Source organism: Cheilinus undulatus, linkage group 3 (genome assembly GCF_018320785.1).
Source record: "Cheilinus undulatus linkage group 3, ASM1832078v1, whole genome shotgun sequence".
NCBI classification, from domain to species: domain Eukaryota; kingdom Metazoa; phylum Chordata; class Actinopteri; order Labriformes; family Labridae; genus Cheilinus; species Cheilinus undulatus.
Window position 1 is genome coordinate 6,986,887 of NC_054867.1, and position 24,993 is coordinate 7,011,879.

General features: G+C 39.2%; 1 protein-coding gene across 1 annotated transcript in view; it reads left to right on the forward strand.

Moving 5' to 3' along the window:
- Positions 1-24,993, forward strand: part of rybpb (RING1 and YY1 binding protein b) — a 53,978-nt gene that overhangs the window by 25,831 nt on the left and 3,154 nt on the right. The window contains exons 4-5 of the mRNA XM_041782588.1: positions 4,557-4,847; positions 24,889-24,975. Of these exons, the coding sequence (XP_041638522.1) occupies positions 4,557-4,847; positions 24,889-24,975 (378 nt within the window). The remainder of the gene's footprint in view (positions 1-4,556; positions 4,848-24,888; positions 24,976-24,993) is intronic.

Here is a 24,993-nt window from a genome sequence, read left to right on the forward strand (position 1 = left end):
TTAGCAGTCTCCATGTTGTCTCTCTGTTGTTTTGGTGAGAGGGGGAGATGGAGGGATGGTTCACTGAGTTTTGTGAAGTTTCGGAGGGGGAGGGAGGCAGGGAAGGACAAAGAGCAACACAGAGTCAAGAGAAGTAGGCGAAATGGTGACTCGCGTTTAAGTATTTTAACATAAAACTAATTATATCGATAAAATATATAATATCTTGTATAGAAATATATCGATATAAAATAAAGTCTCGAGATATCGCCAAGCCCCACTGTCTCTAAAAGCTTTCTTTTTCTGGCTGAGGATTGCCTTTCAACGAGCCACATTGGCCAGTGGAATTTATCAGTGTCACAACCTCAGCATTCTCTGACGGATATTTGTCTGAGTGAGATTTAGATGAAAACAGCCGCATTTCTGATTTTTTTGAATAACGTTAATTCAAGGTCAACATTTTAATATTAGTATAAACTTAGTATCCATTAAAGATGGAAATAGAGCATATGTTTCATCTCATACGTGACATATCCAATTTGCAATGTCACACATAGTTTCCAATCAACACAATTGTGGCCAGTGGATATGCTCAGTGGCTAGTAACTTTTCATAAACAAGTAGCCTTGTCAGCCAGTGAGCAAAAAAGTATTATACAAGTATTGTTATGGTATGACTGAACTGCCTTGGAACATAATATGGCCGAAGGGCAACTGCCAACACTTCAATATCTGGACAACACAACTTCTCCTTGACAGTTATGTGTGAAGAGTTACACCATCTCTGGTTAACAAATAAAGCCAGACCCCCTCCTTTCTTCTTGCCACTAGCTTTAGCATCGCTGTCTGACCTTATGAGAGTGAAGCCAGGTAGATCCACACTGTAGTCCAAGTTGTTTTGATTCAACCAGGTTTCAGTAAAGCACAGGAGACTGCATTCATGGTATGTTTTGTCAGTCCTCACCAATACCTCCAGCTCGTTGCTTTTGCGTTTTTGACTGATGGAAGAAAGGGCATTTCCTAGCCTTTACCTTTGCACCAGCACGGCAACCACGAAAACGCTTCAAGATATCCATTGGAATTGGATGTTGTTGTCCAGATTTGTTCTGTCTCAGTGAAAGAATCTCACCTCTTAAATAAACTCTTCTCCCAGCAGAAACCTCCATCAGCAGCTGACAAAACACAACAAAAACATGAAAAAATTAGAGCAAAAATTGAAGAGTTCAGAGACACCAGACTTTGCAGCCACTGTCAGAAGTGCAGCTTCCAGAATAAAAAGAATTTAGGGTATGGTATTTAGTATAGGAATACTTCCTTCTGCTGACAAGCTTTATCGAGATGCTGATTTTATTTTCCAGCAGGATTTGGCACCTGCCCACACCGCCAAAGGTACCAAAAGCTGCTTCAGTGACCATGGTGTTACTGTGCGTGATTGGCCAGCAAACTGGCCTGACCTGAACCCCATAGAGAATCTATGGGGTGTTGTCAAGAGGAAGATGAGAGACACCAGACCCAACAATGCAGATGACCTGAAGGCCGCTATTAAAGCAACCTGGGCTTCCATTACACCTGAGCAGTGCCACAGGCTGGTCGCCTCCATGCCACGCTGCATTGATGCGGTAATTCATGCAAATGGAGGCCCAACCAAGTATTGAGTGCATAGAAATGAACATACTCTTCAGAAGCCTGACATTTCTGTTTAAAATATCCTTTTTATATTGATCTTATGTAATGTTCTAATTTTTTGAGACACTGAACTTTGGGTTTTCTTATCTGTAAGCCATAATCATCAAAATTTCAAGAAATACAGGCTTATAATATTTCACTCTATGTGTAATGAGGCTATATAATATATGGGTTTCCCTTTCAGAAAAGAGTGACAAAAAATATTGAACTTTTTCATAGGGCTGTAGTCAACCAAAGAAAAACTTGGTCGACCAAAATTGCACCCAGACACCAATTAATCAATTAATTGTTCAGGTAAAAAGAAAAAAAAAAAAATCATTCATTCATTCATTCATTAAAAAGAAATCACCTCGTTGGAGACTAATTCAATCCATCCAGGTTCCTTGCTGCACCTGCTTGGTTCTCTAAATGATGCTAAACTGAACATAAAAAGCATTTGGAAGCATTAATACATTTTTTAGGCTCATCACATCGTACTAAAAAAAATAAATAACTGAGAGACGATCAGCGGGCACCTACCTTTGATCTCCGCCGTCCCGGCGCGGTAATTCTCTAAACTCTTGCAGCCTACAAAATAACCTCAAATCACTGTTTTCATTCGTTTATAACGATAACTAATAACAGGATCATTTGATCTAGCCCGCGCCGTGTCATTTACAAGCATAAAGCAGACAGCATGCAGAGTTTTTTCACGGAGGTGAGAGGGAAAAAGTTTGCTCGTCAGGACTTAATGACCAGCAAGCATTGCCTTTTATCACCTCTCCTTTCTGTCTGTAAGAGAAGCTAATGCTAACGTGAACACTTTAAGGAGATTATAAAAGGAGATGATACTACACAGCTTATTTGCCGACAGGTGAATTAAACTGACCGCGGGATTTGATGCAGTGAGGGAGGGCAGAGCAGAGACACTCAGCAGCACCACTTCAGTACAAACAGCCTGCAAATTTGTGACGAGTTGATGCGTTGATTCTGAGCGTTACTGCTGTAAAATATCAGTAAATATCCCACTCTGCGTTGCTTTGTGTGCTTCTCCAACTGTTATTCCTAGAGCTGCATTGCTCCCGTCCACAGCAGCACGTCTCTCTCTATCAGTCAGCTGCTCTGCCCCCTGACCAGCGTCTTGAGGGAGGGGGGATTAACTGACTAGGGTGATCTTAGTCGAACAAAAGCTTTTCGATCAATTAATCAACCAATCGAATTAAAGCTGTCAGCCCTACTTTTTCATGATATTCTAATTTTTGAGATGCATCTGTATAGTAATTATTTTGTTTGGTGAAAGCCAGAGCTTTTTCTACATCATCATTAACTGATTTATTCAATATTATTTGCTTTTTTCCAATTTAGCTTCATCATCCATGTCTTCATGTATCTTCTGTAATTCTTTATTTCTCCTTCAATTTCTCAGTTTCCTTTTTGCTTCTTTCCTTTTTCAAATTGCAAAAGATATTATTTCTCCTTGTTTCATAGCTTTGACTACTTCCCACCATACAATCGGTGTTACTTCTTCATTGTCATTATTCTGGAGGTACTTTACTGGAGCCTGTTTATTTTTTTTTCCCTTAAATAACTTCTCTTCAAGTAGTGAAATATTTAGCCACCACTGTGTTTCCCCTTTTAAAATATCCAAACTTGCTGTCAATATTATTGGGGCATTATTGGGGCTCAGAGTTATTGCACTGATTTCACATTTCTTTTCTTTTTTGATGTCATCTTTGAATATAAAAAAAAGTCAAGTTGTGACAATATATGTGCCTCAGAATAATATGTATATTTTTTTAATTTGCAGATTCAAAATGCACCAAATGTCTACTAATTCACTTTCTTTTTGGCTGTCTTTAACACAGATTTTTTCTGATTTATGTTTTCCTTTGCTTTGGGTATCTTTAGCAGCCATAACCATATTAAGGTCACCTGCCATAATTGTTTCACCTCTTGCCTCTGTAACAAGAATAGATAATAAATTGACCATTAATTGTGGAACATGTCCTGGTGGGTTATACACATTCAAAAGTGTCAGAGGTTTTTTTTTTATATTCCCTCTTACCAACACATATCTCCCTTCTTTATCTATTATATTTTTTCAACCTTTAATGGAATATGCTTTTGAATAAGGATAACAACCCCCCTTTTTGCTGTGCCACAAGATGAAATAAATACCTGAGCTGATATTGATTTTCCTAGCTTCTGATGTTCAACCTTATTTAAATGTATTTCCTGTAAAGTCTAAATGGCATTGAGTGCCAGTCACTGATTTTTCTGTTTTTTCAGAGCGTCCTAATAAACATTAACCTTTATGTAAAGTAAATCAAACTGATAAAAACAATATTTGAAGATATTTCTGAAATTATTTGCGCTTTGATTAGTAATTGTTTTATGACGTTGGTTTTACTCTGGATTTCTACATCAAATGATGGATGGAGTGGGTACAGTAGATCAGGTGAATAATGTGAGACACTCTGATTAAATATATAAGTGTTTATATATTTTCACATATTAGAATATTGCACATATAAATTAGACCCATTTATAAACCTGACCTTGGAGTAATTAAATCAGGGTTTACCAAGTCTCCAGCAAATAGGACTGACCCTCCATTATTACTTTGAATGCATTATATGCTACAAAACCCCCATGTTGTGACTGGTTAAAGTCATTTTTTAAACATTTGTGGGAAATGAAATACACTCTGATAGCAGACCTGTTCCACTATGAAACAGCTGAGTAAACCTACTTTGCAGCAGTTTAGAGAACCATCCACTTTACCTGTGCTGTCCACAAGGCTTAGTCAACTCTTAATCTGTAGCTGGTTTAGCATGTTGGTGCATAGCCATCAGCAGCTGCTAGTTCTACTACAAGGCTAACCCATGTTTTTGTCTTGGATCTTCACCACAGGAAACCCAGGATCAACTCCCAGCTTGTTGCTCAGCAGGTGGCTCAGCAGTATCCAATGCCTCCCCCACCAAAGAAGGAGCGTAAGGAGAGGAGCGAGCGCATAGACAAGGAACGCCCAGATGGTGAAGGTGAGCCTACCATTGGAGAGCAGCGTCCAGAGAGAGTGGAACCAGAGGTAGACACCTCTGTAAAGGAAAAGGATGACAAGGACCAGCCAGTTGAAAACAAACCTGACACAGAAAAGGACTTCAGCCCAATTGTCACAAAGAAGCCCAACAGCAAAAAGACAAGGTCAGTGAAATGCCAACTGCATAATTGACTGTTTGTGCTGGTACTTTCTTCACTGTACTTTGATATTTCAAGAGCCATCCCATGTCGTGTCCTTTCAGGTAAACTACTCTTTAAGACTATTGTGAGACTTTCATGTTGCCTAGGATTCCTGCAGATCCTTGAAAAATCTTGGCAAGTCTAAAATTGGACATTTGAAATTTAACTCATTGAGTGCCAGCCCTTTTATAAAATGAAAAGTGCCTTGTGCCAGCGTTTTCGGCCATTTTGAGTCATCTTTCAAGACCCACAGAATATTTTGTATTATGATTCTGAAAACACCAAATAGCTCAAATAAAAGAAGAATCTCTCCATTTCATCATGGAAAAAAAAAGTTTGTAGCTTGTTCCGTTCTTGATTTATCTGAAGTTGAATAGAGGCTAGTTTCACCAAAAAGACCACTTTTTTTCTAGAAAGCTGAGAAAAATGCATTTTTGTGAAAGAGAGTCTGTCAAGCAGAACAGTGATTTGAATGTTATAATTTTGCCTTCAATAACATAAAAGACATCTGAAAATTGTATTACAAATGTTATTTTATTGTAAAATAAATAACAATGCTTCCAGTCTCTCTCATGCCATTCACACTCTGGAACTGGACGGCCTCCACGGGACCCCCCCCCCATACGCCCACATCGTCTCCTGCTTGTTGCTGTATGCATCCAGCTGGCGAGAAGCTGCTTTATTTCTCCAACGCACGGGGGGGGGGGGGCTCGTGGCATTCTTTAGCCTCACTGCATAGACAGATGAATTAAAGCACCTGATCCCTGGATTCGCTGTCATTAAGTTCAGTGTCAGTTTCAGTGAGTAAGCAATTTCTCAGGCAAAAGTTTAAAGTTTCTTCCAGTGTCTAAGTTAGAACTTTTAGCTTAGATTACCTCCATAACGATCGCTCTGCTCTTTGACCCCAGAGTCTCCACCTCTGATGTTTGATCTACCATCACTTCTGACTGTAGTGTTCCGACTACGTATCCCAGAAGCCCCAAAATTACTCACGGGGAGTGTGAGAGTGCCCCCTTGTGCCAGCCGCCGAAAAAAACACTTTGACATATATATACGTCAATGGCACTCAAGCGTTGGTTTTTAAATGATGTATATATACGTCAATGGCACTCAATGAGTTCAAGACCTTAAAAAGTCTTAAAAAGTCACATTTATACCAGTGAGAGGTGTTAAATTTTAGATGGCACATAGACAAAGACTTGTCTATGTAATCTTTGTTTCCCAGCCAAGCTTATACAGTTCTGATCTTTCTTTTTTACATAAAAGCTCATGTTACAGTTTACGCTGCCTGTACATGACCTACCTATCTGTCTGTGTATGGGTCAGCCCCGTCCTTTCAGTGTGAGTGGGACTTAGAGAGGAGCCTTCAGTGTAAGAGGGATATTAGTGAAGTTATTCAAGGAAAGAAGAAGAAATGAAATTAGCCACACACTAGGGCTGGGCAATTAATCGAAGCTGAGATTGAATCGCAATATGGCCGACTGCAATTTTCAAATCGCAGAAGGTGCAATACTTCTTCAATCTGGAATGTGTGACCATGAGACACGCCCACATGCATTACAGACCATTAAATAAATGCAGTATATTTATAATTGAAGAGCAGAAAACAAGAAAAATCATCTGGAATTGAGTAAGTGATGCAGTGAGAGAGGGGGACACAGGAAGAGTTAGGGCGCTACAGCCAGAGTGACTGTGGTGGAAAAAGTTTTAAACATTCTTCTAAGCATCATTAACTAATTAATCCTCTTATTATGATAAAATGTGTGGATTTTATTATTTCATGTTTAACTTTATAGCTTTGTAAGTATAGCTTTAGATAGTCTTTATTTTTTAGTGTTAAATCAGAAAAAATACCTTATGTGGTCTGTGTTTAAAATGAATCTACTCAGTTTTAAAATGTTAAAAAAAATTACAAATTCAAAATATAGAGGGAATAGTGTTCTTTTTTATTAAAACCCAATAATTTTGTTTTTCTAACTGGGTTTCTTCAACAAATGGTTTCATAATTATTCTTTAGAATCCAGGAAATTCAGTGTTGGATGGTCAAAATTTTCTGGGTGAGGACCCCCAGACCCCTCTCCGATTTAAAACGAGTCACTATGGTTAAATAAACTAAAACTAAACTAAGGCTAACAACAATAGGTCTGTGATGACTGCAACTGACAAAAGGTAAATTTAGTTTTTTGTCAAAATGACTAAAACTAGACTAAAATGTAATGTAGTTTTCGTTGGACTTTCAAAATTCATGATATTTCTCCACTGTGGGTAAATCTGTCAAAAAACAATGCAGCTGTATCTCTTCTGTCTCTCAGCTGTAGAAATCAGGGACTCCAGGATTAGCAGAGTGCAGAACACACGACCTTGATTTGGTACCAGATTTAGGCAAGGGAATAAATGATTGGACTAAAACTAGGTTAAATTGTGTTGAGTTTTAGTTGACTTAAACTAGACTTAAACTAAAGAGGGTAAAAAAGACTAAAATGGGACTAAAACTAAAAAACATTTCATCTAAAGACAGACTTAAATTAAAAATAGCTGCCACAATTAACACTGCTACCAAATGTTTATGTATGTTTGTACATAGACACCTTCAGTTGATGATGCCCTTTCCTCAGTTATTGTCCTTTTACACCGCGTTCCAAATTATTATGCAAATCGGATTTTAGTGTCATAAACATTCAGTTTTTTGTTTTTTTAATGAAACTCATGGATGGTATTGTATCTCAGGGCTCTTTGGATCACTGAAATCAGTCTCAGACCCCTGTGATAATTAGTTTGGCAGGTGAGCCCAATTAAAGGAAAACTACTTCAGGACATCCCACAGTATTAAGCAAGCCACAGGTTTCAGCAATATGGGAAAGAAAAAGGATCTCTCTGCTGCTGAAAAGCGTCAAATAGTGCAGTGCCTTGGACAAGGTATGAAAACTTAAGCGTGATCATCGTACTGTAAAGAAATCTGTGGCTGATTGAGAACACAGATGGGTTCGTGCAGATAAAGGCATAATGAGGAAGGTTTCTGACAGACAAATTCATCAGATTAAGAGAGTAGCTGCTAAAATACCAGCAAACAGGTATTTGGCATTTATGGTACATAAAGAAGAACAGCGCCTTTTGAGCAAAATTATCTTCACGCACCAGGGCTATAATAATAGATTCTTTTTGTAATCAAGTACTCTATCGATGCTTCTGAGAAGCATCAAGAGAAGTAGTAATAGGCAAATGAGAAAAGAAGCTGGGTCCCTTAAATGAACTACTTCTATATTAAAATTGGTATTAACAGGTTCTCCAAAGAAAATATATTTACAAAGTGCAATGAAGTTCTGATGACAGTTTACATTTCTTAAAGTTACAAGGACAGGAAGCTAAATAATTACATTAGATTATGCCATATTTGGGGTTTTAGGGATCCTTTACCAGGAAATTTTGGAAGCTAACACTTTATTTCTTCTATAATAGTTTAATATGTATTATTGTAATATTTCACATTCTAGCGAGAATAAAGTTCCATCATTCACACTGTGGTTTGATGATGTCTGAAAGGTGAACCTTTAGATATGGTCTGTTTTTCAAAGAATGTTCGCTTTTAATTTTTGCACATTTTTGTTTGTGAGTTCATCCACCATAATAATCTGACCTTTAAGACCGTCCACTGACCTGGAGAACATATTTTTAAGGGATAATGCTGCCTCTATGACCTGTTGAATCTTGGCTGTATGATGATGAACTTTGACCTACTTAGTGTCTCTCTCAGTCACTGTCTGGCAATAAGGTGTTTCTATTTTATTGGTGTCATTTCACTACCAATACTAGAAAAGCACTTGGTGAGCGCAGACCTCTGCCAAGGCAGCTCAGCCCTATCTCCCAATAGTAAAGAATCCTTTAAAAAAATTCCTGTATCTAGATGGTGGTCTGGATCACTCCCAAAATTTAATCAGTTCTTCCTTATGCCATTTCTGACACTTCCTGAAAATTTCATCAAAATCCGTCCATCACTTTTTGAGTTATGTTGCTAACAAACTAACAACCAAACAAACTAATAAACTAACTAACAAACCCAGCCAATCAGATAACCTCCTTGACAAAGGTAAAAAGTCTCATCAAATCATTCCAGATGCTAAAACATTTTGAAAAATACGCTGCAGTCTAGGGCTGCAACAAATGATTATTTTTTATGTCGACTAATCTGGTGATTATTTTTACAACTGGTCGACTAATCGTGGCTATTTGGCTTACTATTTTGGATCCCCGTTTTACCTTGCCTCCTTATGCATGCACACCTGTGAAAACTTAATGGTTTAGCAAATTGACATGACATGTCAAGTTGCTACATTGTCAAGGTTTGTTTTTCCTCTAATGTAAAAGTATTTAACTGATAACTAAAGTAAATTGCACACTAAATAGCGTTACTAAAAAAAACGTTACCCTAACAAATATTAAAGGTGGTTTTCCGACTGATTAATGTACGGCACCAACATTATAAGTAGGCTACTGGAATTAATCCTCGTGCCTGAAGCACAAAGGGCTCAGTTACTAAATGCAAAAGATCTAAAAGATATTCATGCAACTTGCAAACTTGCCCACTCGCGGTATTTGAAGACGCGGCAGCTACAGTGTGTTTACGTTTTCAGGTGTTTGTGCATTGCCGTAGTGCTGCCATGGTACGAGAGTTTGACTTGACACAGTTTGCAGTTGACTTGTTTCGCCAATTTGTTTTCTGTAAAATGTTCCCAAACTTAAGAAGCTTTGGGTCGGCTTTTGGTGTGTTCTCCGTGCTTTCCGCCATGCTTAACTTCTTCTTCTTAGTTTCTGTGAATAATGTAAACAGTGGGAGCGATACTGCCCCCACCACTTCCTGTAGTGAACTGCAAGTACAGATGAGTCCTTACCAGCCGGTACTAGATTTTTACTAAATTTTTATAGTTGACACAAACGATTATGTCGACGAATCGTTGCAGCCCTACTGCAATCAAGAGGTCAATGCGTTGAATTTTGAATAATTTTTAATTAAATGTACAACTTGCACACGTGGAAGAGAGAGAGAGATAGAGACAGAGGGGAAGCACCAAAACAGGACTTGAATCGTGAAGCCTGACTGTGTTCTGTGAAACCGTAGGGTCAATCAGAGAATTTTATGAAATTCCCTTCAGTCTGCAGACACAAACTGAGCACTGAGCGGCGAGTCATGCAGGCGAGATCAACTTGGGAGATCTCTGTAGGTTCATGGTGCAGGTGTAGTGCCATATCTGCCATGAAGCCGTGACCAGTGGCTGCGTAAAAACGTAGGACGCATGCTGTACACATCACTGCATCAGCTTCTCTTCCTTCACAATTTTCAGTGAAAACAAGTACATTGTGCCACACAAATAGCTGTCCGTGTTAAACACAGCATACAGGCAGGATGTCCAGGCTCCAGCATGGACGTGTATAGATACATGAGTGATTTAAGCAAAGCCTCGAGGCAGATAATTTGCCTCGAGCAATTTTTTTTATTTGAATCACCCGAATAATTTGAGGAATCGTTTCAGCCCTACAATGCACCATCTCATGGTGCAAAGAATACCTCTTTGTCATTGGCTGCTATAGGCATAAAAGGAGAGAAAGTCATGGTGTGGCCCCACACTCTCCTGACCTCAACCCTATTGAGAACTTCTGGAGCATCCTCGAGCTGAAGATCTATGAGGGTGGGAGGCAGTTCACATCAAAACAGCAGCTCTGGGAGGATATTCTGACATCTTTCAAAGTAAATTCAAGCAGAAACTCTCCCAAAACTTACCAGTTCAATGGATGCAAGAATTGTGAAGGTGATCTCAAAGAAGGGGCCCCATGTTAAAATGTAACTTGGCCTGTTAAGATGTTTTTGATTAAAATAGTTTTCGATTTCAATAAATATGACCTCCTAATGCTGCAAATTCAACAAATTACCATTTCTAGTTCTTAAAAACGTATAAAATGTTTTGAAACTCATGGTGCATAATAATTTGGAATAGTGCATTTTGTTTTTTTGTTTTTTTTTTGTGAAAAACAATATTTGTCATTGTGAGGTTTATTCAATAAAACTTGAATTATGCTCTAAAGGTTAAAGACATAAAACTTATACTGACTGTCACTTGCATGTACTATTTAGGAAAATCTGAGAAAAATATCATTTGCATAATGATTTGGAATGCTGTGTAGACCTCAGTGCCACTTCTGATACAATAGATCACAATATACTTGTACACCAGTTGCAGCATTGGGTTGGAGTTTCAGGACCCACTCTTAACTGGTTTCAGTCTTGCCTCACAGAACTTTCTTAGTTTCAGAATAATACTTAGTTTATTAACATCTGCTCCTCTGTCATCCCACGAGTCGGTTCTAGGGCCGTCACAGTTATCCAGCTTTATGCTTCCTTTAGGAGAAATTTTCAGAAACAACACTTCAATATACGCTTATGCTGTTGACACCCAATTTTATCTCCCTCTTCAACCAAATGACCAGACCGGACTCACTGCCCTTACAAATTGTCTGAAGGATATCAGGGCATGGATGGCTAATAATTTCCTACAGTTAAATGAAAACAAAGCAGAAGTCATTGTGTTCCAATTCTCCAACTCCACCAATACCATACTACCATCACTTGGCCCTCTGTCACAGGGGTTTCTAAACTTTTCAGCCAATGACCCCAAAAATAATGGTAACAAAGACCAGGGACCCCCCCACTGTCCCAATGATTCGTTGTGGCTAGGGGTGGGAATCACAGGGTACCTCACAATACAATACGATACGCAATACATAGTCCACGATACTGATATTATCATGATACAGCGATACTGCGATAACTGATATATTGCAAGAAGATTGTATAACACTACATCACAAATTATGTCTAACTAGAGAATAAAAAATAGTTGTAAAATGGTCAAGTGCAGGATTTCTTAATTTATTCACTGCAATTTAGTGTCAGTTTCACAGAATTTGACACAGACTGAGTCTATACAGAGTATATGTAATTGACCTATTGCTAAGCCACGCCCCCTCCACTCACTCGGACAAACAATGAACATTCACTGACAGACGCTGTTGCAGTTGTTACAGTAGGACACATTTCACTGGAGGCCATTGATGATTTTTGGAGGCAGAAAGATCACATATCATCTAGAAGTCACGAAAAGGGTCTAAACTATGCATTGGAGGGATATATTATTCATTTTATTGTCGAAGGTCGATAAAAAGCTTCAGTTACAAGCCAAAATTTACAGGTCCCAGTGCAAACGTGATAAACCGCATCTTGTTGCCTTCCCAATCTCAGACCATAAGATAGAGGGTCAGCATCAAAGAGCCACTGAAGTTAAGGTTTTTGGCTCATAATATGACAAAAATGTAACGGCCTTTTTTACCATCTTTACCAAGAGTGTCTCTCCGGTAGTTTGGTGCTACAGTATTTACACTGAATCATTCAGCATAACGTTTGCCAACCTTTGTTATCTTGGCTATTACAGATAAGTTAATGAAGCTAAGCTCCAGAAGTTAACGTTAGTTTAACTAGAGCGCTTTGGACAACAGCTCACAATGATGTACGATGACCAAATTACAAAAACTAGAACAAAAAATGCCAATGAACTCCCAACAAACAACTTGACACAACGAACAGCGCAGCTAGGAGCTAACATTAGGCTAACTTTAGCTGACATTAAGAGATATTAAAGATAACTTTGTATTTCTTTCCAGCAAAGTGACAATATGTTGCCTCAGATACGATGTTGGCTTATCTTAGAACAGATGTTGTTAATTTTATCCACGTTGAGTTGATGTTGTGGTCTACTGCAAAACTTTTATCCAAAGAAGACACTTTTCTCGGTTTCGATGTGGCTTAGGAATAGGTAAAAAAATACACTCTGTGAGAATACCTTGTGTTGGAGTCGCATGTACAGTTGAAACTAGAAGTTTACATACACTACATAAAAAGGCACATAAACTTTTTTTTTCTCACTGTCTAACATTGAATCAGATTAAACTTTTCCCGTTTTTGGTCAATTAGGATTACCAAAATTATTTCTATTTGCTAAATGCCAGAGTAATGAGAGAGATCATTTTTTTAGACAATTTTTTTTATTATTTTCTTGAGAGTCAGAAGTTTACATACATTTCATTAGTATTTGGTAGCATTGCCTTTAAACTGTATGACTTGGGTCAAACATTTTGGATATGCTTCCACAAGCTTCTCACAATAGTTTGCAGGAATTTTGGCCCATTCCTCCTGGCAGAACTGGTGTAACTGAGCCAAGTTTGTAGGCCGCCTTGCTCGCACATGCCTTTTCAGCTCTGCCCATAAATTTTCAGTGGGATTGAGATCAGGGCTTTGTGATGGCCACTCCAAAACATTGACTTTGTTGTCCTTAAGCCACTTTGTAACCAGTTTGGCAGTATGCTTAGGGTCATTGTCCATTTGGAAAACCCATTTGCGCCCAAGCTTTAACTTCCTGGCTGATGTCTTGAGATGTTGCTTCAGTATTTCCACATAATGTTCTTTCCTCATGACGCCATCTATTTTGTGAAGTGCACCAGTCCCTCCTGCAGTAAAACAACCCCACAACATGATGCTGCCACCCCCATGTTTCACAGTTGGGATGGTGTTCTCAGGCTTGCAAGCTTCCCCCTTTTTTCTCCAAATGTAACGATGGTCATTATGGCCAAAAAGTTCAATTTTAGTTTGGTCAGACCACAGAACATGTCTCCAAAAATTAAGGTCTTTGTCCCTGTGTGCATTTGCAAACTGTAATCTGGCTTTTTTATGTTTGTTTTGGAGTAATGGCTTCTTCCTGGGAGAGTGGCCTTTCAGCCCATGTCGGTACAGGACTCGTCTGACTGTTGATAATGACACACTCTTACCAGCTTCAGCCAGCATCTTCACAAGGTCTTTTGCTTTTGTTCTTGGGTTGAGATGCACTTTTCGGACCAAAGCATGTTCATCTCTGGGACACAGAACCCATCTCCTTCCTGAGCGGTATGATGGCTGGACATTCCCATGGTGTTTATACTTGCATATAATTGTTTGAACAGATGAACGTGGCACCTTCAGGCATCTAGAAATTGCACCCAAGGATGAACCAGACTTGTGCAAGTCGACAGTTCTCTTCCTGATATCTTGGCTGATTTCTTTTGATTTTCCCATGATGTTACACAAAGAAGCAGTGTGTTTCAGGTGTGCCTTAAAATACATCCACGAGTGTGCCTCTAATTAACTCAAATGTTGTCAATAAACCTATCAGAGGCCTCCAAAGACATGACATCATCATCTGGGCTTTCCCAAATTGTTTAAAGGCATAGTAATCTTAGTGTATGTAAACTTCTGACTTTGAAGAAAGTAATAAAAATTGTCTGAAAAAAATCCTTTTCTCATTATTCTGGCATTAAGCAAATAGGAGTAATTTTGGTAATCCTAATTGACCAAAAACAGGAAAAGTTTAATCTGATTTAATGTTAGAGGTTGAGAAAAGAAAAGTTTATATTGCTTTTTTATAAGGCCTTTTTATTGCTAGTATTAGTGCATACTATTAAAATATTAATTGAAAATCACATACAAGACCCAAATGACATGTTAAATAATACTGATAGCAAATTACAACACTTAAAAGCAATTTTTATTTGGTTGGCTGGTAAAATATCTGCCTGGCTGGTAAAAATTTCATTTAAGTAAAAAAGTTAGTTTTGGACCCTGATACCAAGAGATTTTGGACAATTCCATGCTACCAACTTTGTGGGAACAGTTTGGGGATGGCCCCCTCCTGTTCCAACATGACTGTGCACCAGTGCACAAAGCAAGGACCATAAAGACATGGATGAAAGAGTTTGGTGTGGATGAACTTGACTGGCCTGCACAGAGTCCTGACCTCAACCAGAACCCCCTTTCGATGTATTAGAGCGGAGACTGAGAGCTAGGCCTTCTCGTCCAACATCATTGTGTGACCTCACAAGTGCGCTTCTGGAAAAATGGTCAAAACTTTCGATAAACCCACTCCTAAACCTTGTGGAAAGCCTTCCCAGAAGAGTTGAAGCTGTTATAGCTGCAAAGGGTGGACCAATGTCATATTAAACCCTATGGATTAAAAATTAGATGTCACTTAAGTGCTACGCAAGTCAAGGCAGGTGAGCAAATACTTTTGGCAATATAGTGTGTATAAAAAACTTACTTTGTAATTTTAAGTTAATATGGAATATAACAAAATAGAATTAAGCTATTTAATAAAAACTGTGTAGTCCTGCATCATCTTGCATTTTCACTATCTTTTTGCAATCTGAAGATGAGGATTTTCCCCCATTTGCTGCACTGAAATAAAATGCTGTTGGGATTATTTTTTAAGAAAAGGGGAATAAATCAATAAAGAGTAAATGTACTCCAATCTTTTATATTTCACATTATACCAATTTTTATGTCATCATGTAACGACCAGGTATTTGTGGAGGGAGACTATGGAAGACAAGACGATCATAACGTCCAGCTTTAAGGACTGATGGACTGTATTTTGCGGAGGGCATGACAGACCAGTGTTTATTAAATCATATTACGGAAGCCTCCATCCTTAACAACACTAAGAAGTAGGCCTAGGTTCAAAAAATTGAATATCCGATTCAGATTGATTCTTTTTTTAAAAATCTGATATCGATCCATAAAATCCAATGGTCGATCTTTTAATATATGCCTTTTCCCTCTCCTGTCTGCTCCTCATGCTACCAATCTCAGACGTATGTCACTTGCTTCTAAAAGCATTTGGACTCTGATTCAAGGTTTAAATGTCACACCCAATCATCTAATTTTGGATATCTGGGCACGTTATCAATACAAGCTGAATATCTCTTCCTGAAATGGAAACCTTCGTTGGTGTAGCGCTAGCAGGTGGAGAGTGCTTAGGCTGCTGCTGCTACAGACCTGGTACACTCACACACAAAATAGTGATTGCCTGGGGTGCTACGTTCAAGAGCAGCAAAACACAATTGTTTTTTGAACCCCCGTATATGTCGCTTCATACAGTGTCCTTTATTTTACGACCTCCTTTTCACAGCCATGCAAATTACGCATGGCCCCGCCGTTAAAGCAGGGAAATGACAGAGCGCTGTCATTTAGAAATATTTGAGTAATAAACTCACATCTCATGTAGATTTTCTATAAAGTTTCAAACTTAGACTTGCAATAAGTGACTTATCTCTGTTAAAACAAACATGGTGGAGCCTGGCAGCTCTGCTCTACTTAAGGAACCTCCAAACCAGACTGCATTTTGGATTTAAACACTACAAATACAGAGGCAAACTGGACAAAAAAGACCATACCCAGGATGTGCCACATGGAGGTAAAGTAGAGATGTAAATACTACTAGTTTAGGGTCAATTTTTAATGCTAACCCTGAAATTTGTAATAGTGCGCCTATTTGGAACATAGTTCTCTGAGAATCTCTTAAATGTAGAAACAACATAGGATTTTTTACTAAGATATTCCAACATGAATTAATATCAAGTCGAGAATCAAATCGAATCCTTGAGAATCGGAATCAAATCGATTCAGGAAATCAGTGGCAATACCCAGCCCGACTAAGAAGGTGCAGGTCCTTACAAATAAAACAAAGTATTGACTGTGATTATGGTTGCACGAGTAGAGACCAGCGGTAGCTTCAACAGGCTTGTTTGTTAACATTAGCCATTAGCTGTAATGCTATGATGCCACTCGCAGATTCATTGTGTTGTCTGAGTATTTCACTCTGACGTGGCATATCTTGCAAACGACTTGACTCCTGTCTAAGTTTGTACTGTATTTATGTTTTGGAAGCCAAAATAAGTCCACATATCCACAATGAATGTAGCAGACATTGCTCTGCTCGCAATATCTGCTGCCAACTAGTGGTCAGGGCGCAAAATTATACCACAAACTACCGCACCAAGAAAGTAAATTACTACCTCTGCCAAGGAGGCTATGTGATCGGGAGGGTTTGTTCTTTGGTGGTTAGTTTGTTAGTTTGTTTGTTAGCAACATCACTGAAAAGTTATGGACGGATTTTGATAAAAATTTTCAGGAAATGTCAGAAGTGGCATAAGGAAGAACTGATTAGATTTTGGGAGTAATCCAGATCACCATCTGGTTCAGGAATTTTTGATGGATTCTGTACTATTGGAAGATAGGGCTAATGGCGGAGGTCTGCGCCCTCTGAGTGCTTTTCTGGTTAATTAATATATATATTGAAAATATTGCGATATTTGAGTGTGTCGATATTTTGTCCCACTCCCAGTGGACACATACCAGTATCCATGAACTAAGAAACATTGGGGATCTATGTCAAGTTTTTTTTTTTTTTTCCAATCATATTTTTATTGGGGTTTTTTTTCCATTTAAAACAAACATACAAACAAACAAGAACATGAACAGGGCAGCTCAGACATTTTAGGACACACTACTAGGAAATGAAAGATACACAAAACAGGTTGTACATCTTATATACACACATGGACAAAATTGTTGGTACCCCTCTGTTAATGAAAGAAAAACCCACACTGGTCACAGAAATAACTTGAATCTGACAAAAGTGAATAAAAATCAGACATGAAAATCAGACATTGCGTTTGAACTGTGGTTCAACAGAATTATTTAAAAAAACAAACTCATGAAAAAAGGCCTGGACAAAAATGATGGTACCCCTAGAAAAGATTGAAAATAATGTGACCATAGGGACATGTTCAACCAAGGTGTGTCCTGTAATAAGCATCACAGGTGTCTATAAACCTGTAATCAGTCAGCTGGCCTATTTAAAGGGTGACAAGTAGTCACTGTGCTGTTTGGTGACATGGTGTGTACCACACTAAACATGGACCAGAGGAAGCGAAGGAGAGAGTTGTCTCAGGAGATCAGAAAGAAAATTATAGACAGGCATGTTAAAGGTAAAGGCTATAAGACCATCTACAAGCAGCTTGATGTTTCTGTGACTACAGTTGCACATATTCAGAAATTTAAGATCCACGGGACTGTAGCCAACCTCCCTGGACATGGCCGCAGGAGGAAAATTGATGACAAATCGAAGAGACGGATAGTACTAATGGTAACAAAAGAGCCCAGAACAACCTCCAAAGACATTAAAGGTGAATTCTAAGGTCAAGGTACATTAGTGTCAGATCGCACCATCCGTCATTGTTTGAGCCAAAGTGGACTTCATGGGAGATGACCAAGGAGGACACCACTGTTGAAAACAAATCATAAAAAAAGCGAGACTGGAATTTGCCAAACTGCATGTTGACAAGCCACAAAGCTTCTGGGAGAATGTCCTACGGACAGACGAGACAAAACTGGAACTTTTTGGCAAGGCACATCAGCTCTATGTTCACAGACGCAAAAATGAAGCATACCAAGAAAAGAACACCGTCCCTACTGTGAAACATGGAGGAGGCTCTGTTATGTTCTGGGGCTGCTTTGCCGCATCTGGCACAGGGTGTCTTGAATCTGTGCAGGGTACAATGAAATCTCAAGACTATCAAGGTATTCTAGAGAGAAATGTGCTGCCCAGTGTCAGAAAGCTTGGTCTCAATTGCAGGTCATGGGCTTGCAACAGGATAATGACCCAAAACACACAGCTAAAAACACCCAAGAATGGCTAAGAGCAAAACATTTCTGGCTATTCTGAAGTGGCCTTCTATGAGCCCTGATCTAAATCCTATTGAACATCTGTGGAAGGAGCTGAAACATGCCATCTGGAGAAGGCACCCTTCAAACCTGAGACAACTGGAGCAGTTTGCTCATGAGGAGTGGGCCAAAATACCTGTTGAGAGGTGCAGAAGTCTCATTGAAAGTTAGTCAAAGAAATCCTTTGATTGCAGTGATTGCCTCAAAAGGTTGTGCAACAAAATATTAAGTTAAGGGTACCATCATTTTTGTCCAGGCCTGTTTCATGAGTTTGTTTTTTAAAATAATTCTGCTGAACTACAATTCAAAAGCAATGTCTGATTTTCATTGGTTAATTTTCATTGAATTTTTATTTATTATCACTTTTGTCAGATTCAAGTTATTTCTGTGACCATTGTGGGTTTTTCTTTCATTAACAGAGGGCTACCAACAATTTTGTCCATGTGTGTATGTTAGAGGTGGACTGAGAAGATGAAAACGTAAGTTAATCGGTTAGGCACCCCTCATTCATATTTGCAGACAAGACAGTCCCATTACAGCTATATTCAGGGTAAGGTGCAGTCATTGATCCTATGTGTCCTGGTTGACAGTGTCACTTCTGTTAAGGAATCCCACAGTTAATGTGTTAGCTAGGTTGGGATCAGTATACTGTAGACACAGATCCCAAACCTTGTAGAAGGTATCAGTTGTCTAGTGCAGCATACATGTAAGAAACTCCATGGGCATACACTGCATGATAATTTTGTGCCAGTTTTTCTTCGTTGGAGGCTTCTCCTTAATCCAGGGTAACAGAATGTTTTTCCTTGCAGCATATGTTAAAAGGTTAAACAGACGTTTGTGGTGTCCATGGAAAAGCTTCCTGTCAGGAAGGCCAAGAATAAGGCAAACAGGGTCTGGCTCAGCCTCCACGCCAAATATTATACTCAGCTACTCTACTATACCCGACCAGTATCGTTCTATTTTGGAACAAGACCACATACAGTGAATATAGTCTCCTATCTCAACTTCACATTTAAGGCAGAGAGGAGATAAAGTAACATTCATTTTCTGACAAAGGCTGGGTGAAATTTGCAGTCTATGTATAATTCTTAGCTGTATCAACCACGCCCTGTTGCATACAGAAATTCTTTTAGCATTTTCAAATATTTCCGACCAGTCCTCATCTGCAGTTTCCACTCCAAGATCTGCTTCCCACATCCACTTGGTGGCCAAGGTATTAACAGTTGCAGTAGATCTTAATATACCATAGCAAAAGCCAATTAGACGTCTTGTAAGGCCAAGTGAAAGTGCTCTCTTGATCCGAGAGGTTTCTGTATTAACTGTTAATGTTGTACGCTTTAGTATGAAGTAGGGCTGAAACGATTCCTCAAATTATTCGGGTAATTCGATTAAATTATCTGCCTCGAGGCTTCGCTTAAATAAGTCCTGTATTCATATACGCCCATGATGTAGCCTGGACATCGCGCCGTGTGTTGCGTGGCATGCTGTGTTTCGCACGGACGGCTATTTGTGTGGCACAATGCCCTTGTTTTCGCTGTTACTACAATGTAACATGCATGATACGAGGCATGAAAATTAGGAGGGAAGAGAAAGAGATGCAGTGATGTTTACAGGCACTCGTCCTGCATTTTTACGCATCCACTGGCTGCAGCTTCATGGCAGAAACAGCACTATGCCTGCACCTGTGAACCTACGTAGATCTGTGGGTTTACGCGCTGCCTGTGTGACTCACAGCACTCATTTTGTGTCTGCAGACTTCAGGGAATTTCATAAACTTCTCTGATTGACCCGACAGTTTTAAAGAACACCGTCAGGCTTCACGATTCAAGTCCTGTTTTGGTGCCCCCCCCCCGCCCTTTTCCGCATGCACACGTTATACATTGAATTACAAATTATCTAAAATCCAGCGCACTGACGTCTTGATTGCATCATATTTTTCAAAATGTTAAGCATCCCGAATGATTTGATAAGACTTAAATTGATAATATATTGACACCAATTAAACAGGAACACCTTATTGCCACAGACAGTGACAGAGACGAAGTAGGTTAAAGTTCATGTAATCTAAAGGTTCACCTTTCAGACATCATCAGATCGCTGTGTGAATGATGGAACTTTATTCTTGCTATAATGTGAAATATTACATTCATGCATAAAATAGAGGATTTTAAAATGATCAAGTGTCCCTTTACTTTAATGACAACTTGGAGAATAGAAATAAACTACAATGAGAGAAATAAAGTGTAAGCACCAAACAATTCCTGGTGAAGGATCCCCAAAACCCTAAATATGGCATAATCTAATGTCATTATTTAACTTCCTTTCCTTGTAACTTGAAGAAATGTAAACTGTCATCAGAACTTCATTGCACTTTGTAAAATACATTTTTTTAGAGAACCTGTTAATACCCGTTTTTAATATAGAAATAGTTCATTTAAGGGACCAGCTTCTTTTTTCATTTGTCTAGTACTACTTCTCTTGAAAAAAAACCAAAGTGACTGATTAAAAAAAAATGAAATATGACTTATTAGAGTACTCGATTAATTGTCAGAAGAATCGATGGAGTACTCGACTACAAAAAGAATCTATTACTGCAGCCCTAGTATGAAGTCTTTCACCTGCAGAAAGCTAAAGAAAGTGAGTCCTGTGAAATATTTTTGCTTTAACTGAGTAAGAGACATCAAGGCAGAGCCATTGAATAAATCTCCTTACACTATTATTCCATTATCTTGCCATTTCTTGAACACAGGGTCATCAAGACCTGGAGGGAAATCAGGGTTCGCTTGAATTGGAGTATGGGGTGATGTTAAATTGGTTCGACCCTCCAAAGACCTAGCTAAATTCCATGCCCTTAGCGTGTTTAAGATTATTGGGTTTGTACACACGTTTTTTTTTGCTGAGGTAGGATCTATGAGAAATAACAGATTTCAGAGTGGACAACTGCACTGGGCAGCTTCTATGTCAAGCCATGTGGAAGACTGATCTTCCCTGAGGCATTCAGCCACGAACCTTATGTGTGCAGCCACCTGGTACCATTTCACATTTGGAAGATCCAAACCTCCAGCAGCATTGGGTAATTGTAACTTTGCTAACTTCAAGCGGGGTTTTCTTTTTTTCCAAATAAATGAGCTCAGCCAACCTTCAAGGATCTTAGCCACCTTATTTGAAAGAATAATGGGTACCATCTGAAGTGGATACAAAAGCCTTGGTAAGACATTCATTTTGATGAGTGCAACCCTACCTAGCCACGACAACGGCAGGGACATCCAGCGATCAAGGTCACCTTTTATGGTATCCAAGAGAGGTGTAAAATTAGCATTATACATCAAATCAAATGAGGGAGTTATACATATACCAAGGTATACAAAACCTGAGGGGGGCGGGGGAAAGGGAGTGGATCAGGGGCTTGAGGAACAGTACGAAGAGAACCGAGTGGCATAACTTCAGATTTAGAGAAGTTGATCTTATAACCTGAAAATGAACTAAACCTGGTGGTGGTGGTGATTGACGTATAGCCTTGGCCAGCGGCTCGATGGCCACGGCAAAGAGCAGTGGACTCGATGGACAGCCCTAGCGATTTCCATGTTGAAGAGAGAAATTGCTCGATCTCCGACCATTTGTGATGACGGCTGCCTGTGGGTCATTATAAAGAATTCTAACCCAATTAATAAAAGTGTCACCAAGGCCGAAAGCAGTCATGGTATAAAAGAGGTAGGGCCATCCGATGCGGTCGAATGCCTTTTCCGCGTCCAGAGAAAGAACCAGACTGGTCTCATTCTGCCCACGCATGTATTCAGTAATATTGAGGAGCCTCCTCACATTGTCAGAAGAGTTCCGGCCCTTAATAAATCCAGTCTGGTCCGCATTAATGATATGAGGGAGGAAATGTTCAAGTCGTAGCGCCAGCATTTTAGAAAGCAGTTTCAAATCAGAATTTAATAAAGCGATCGGCCTTTAAGAGGCACAACTCTCAGGGCATTTTCCTTTTTTTAAAATAAGTGAAATATTAGCCTCCCTTAGTTGGGGATCTATGTCAAGTTGAAATTCCCCAATTTAAGCAGATATTAGTCTGTTTTTCCCGGCTGAGCCGCGCTGAAAGAGACTTCAGTGCAAACCACTGTTGTTGTATGTGCAGCTCCACCTTTTAGGGATGTATAGGTAAGATTAGTACCCCTTTGGAGGGGTGCCAAAAATCGTGCATGCAATGCTACATTTGCATCCAGCATGGAAAATCGCCTACTCTTCTACTCTGTTGCAGTCATGAGGATGCGTTTAGGTACCGAAATGTGATACGGTTTGATTTTTAGTGAATTAATACTTGGGAGTACAGGTGAAATTCAGTCAGTGCCTATAATAGGTCATTTCCACCAAGTGGTTTGGCTCAGTTTGGTGTGGTATGCGTGGTATACGTGGTATACGTGGGGTGCCAATCTTACCTATGTGTACCAAAAAGGTGGAGCTACACACACAACAATAGGGGCTGCACTGACGTCACGTCAGCGCGCAACTCAGCTGGTGGCCTCCAGGCTTCAAACACGGAAGTCTGCGCTGTGAGAAGCACAGACTCTGGGACCTTGAAGAGTGGAGAGGCACAGAATCCACATCGCTTAAAGTCCAGTGTGAAGTTTCCACAGTCAGTCATGATTTGGGCTGCCATGGCATCTGCTGGTGTTGGTCCACTGTGTTTCTGAAGTCCACAGTCAACGCAGCCATCTACCAGGACATTTAAGAGCACTTTTCTTGCGTCCTTCTGCTGACAAGCTTTATGGAGATGCTGATTTCATTTTCCAGCAGGACTTGGCACCTGCCCACACTGCCAAAGGTACCGAAAGCTGGTTCCATGGTGTTACTGTGCTTGATTGGCCAGCAAACTGGCCTGACCTGAACCCCATAGAGAATCTATGGGGGATTGTCAAGAGGAAGATGAAAGACACCAGACCCAACAATGCAGATGACCTGAAGGCCGCTTTTAAAGCAACCTGGGCTTCCATTACACCTGAGCAGTGCCACAGGCTGATCACCTCCATGCCACGCTGCATTGACGTGGTAATTCATGCAAAAGGAGGCCCAACCAAGTATTGAAGGCATAGAAATGAACATACTTTTCAGAAGCCTAACATTTCTGTTTAAAATATCCTTTTTTTATTGATCTTATGTAAAATTCTATTTTTTTGAGACACTGAATTGTGGGTTTTCATTTGTGTAAGTCATAATCATCAAAATTTCAAGAAATTCAAGAAACTCTATATGTAACAAGTCTATATAGTATATGGGTTTCCCTTTCAGAAAAGAGTGACAAAAAACATTGAACTTTTTCATGATACTCTTAATTTTTTGAGATGTACCTGTAGTTCACTCTGTTGTAAGGAGTCAGGTATGGAATGTGTGACATAAAAGGAGTTGGAGCGCCCTCTACTGGATAAATAATAGAACACAGACATCATGTCAAATTAGAACCAAGTCTCATCCCCAAGTCTTTATTAACGAAAAACGAGCGGTAACATCTACATCTATCAGCCAACTTTTGGTCGATTAATGATTATTTTTAATAGGCTATAATTGGCCAATTACATGCTCAATCGGGCAGGCCCTAGTCTGTACATATAATAAATATTTACTGTAAGTATAGAAATTTTACAGAAGTCTGCAACAGAGTAATATTTTTCATAGACGCACAACATAAACACAAATTAGTTTTTCAGTAGAATCTTGCATTTCTTTTTCCATAAGTTCATCAAAATATGTCGTATCCTTGTTATTAATATTATCATCATTATAATTACCACTGCTACTGCTGCTACTTTTATATGTTACTTATAAAAACTTACATAACCAATTGAGTTTCAGTTGGTTCATGTTGTGTTGTGCAGCTTTGTGTTTTCTCTCTATCTGCTGTCTCGTCTTCACATGTTTTTAGTCTCTTGTTACAGTGTGTGTTTTATTTGTGGGGAAAAAAATCCCCAAAACTCACTTTCTCCTCAAATGCACAATATTTGATCACAGAGTAATCCATATACTTAATTTATTGATGTAATATTGCATTCCTAGAATATGCCGATATGGAGGGAAGTTGTTGGGGAGAAAATTTCCAGATAAGACAGACAGACAGGCAGATGCATAGTAAGCAGGTAGGCTGATGAGCGGGGAAGTTGGTTGTCCATGTGTTTGACGTTTGGGGCTTCATTCAAAACATTTGGAGTTGGTTTGAAGTTGGTTAGTGGGGAATAAAATGGATTGGGGGACCTGAATTAGCCCTTTCATGTCTTTGCTATGTGCTACTGTTGTGACTTTGGGGATAATTTTTTCCTGCTTAAGTTAATAAAAAATGACTGATTGCATCTTTAATGAAATGCATCCGTTTTTCCACAGACCCAAATCAGACCATCATCAAAGCCCACACAGCATACTCTCTGGAAAATCAACAACCAAGACCAACAAGAATTCTTACATTTCCAGGTGTGTTGAATCTTCTTG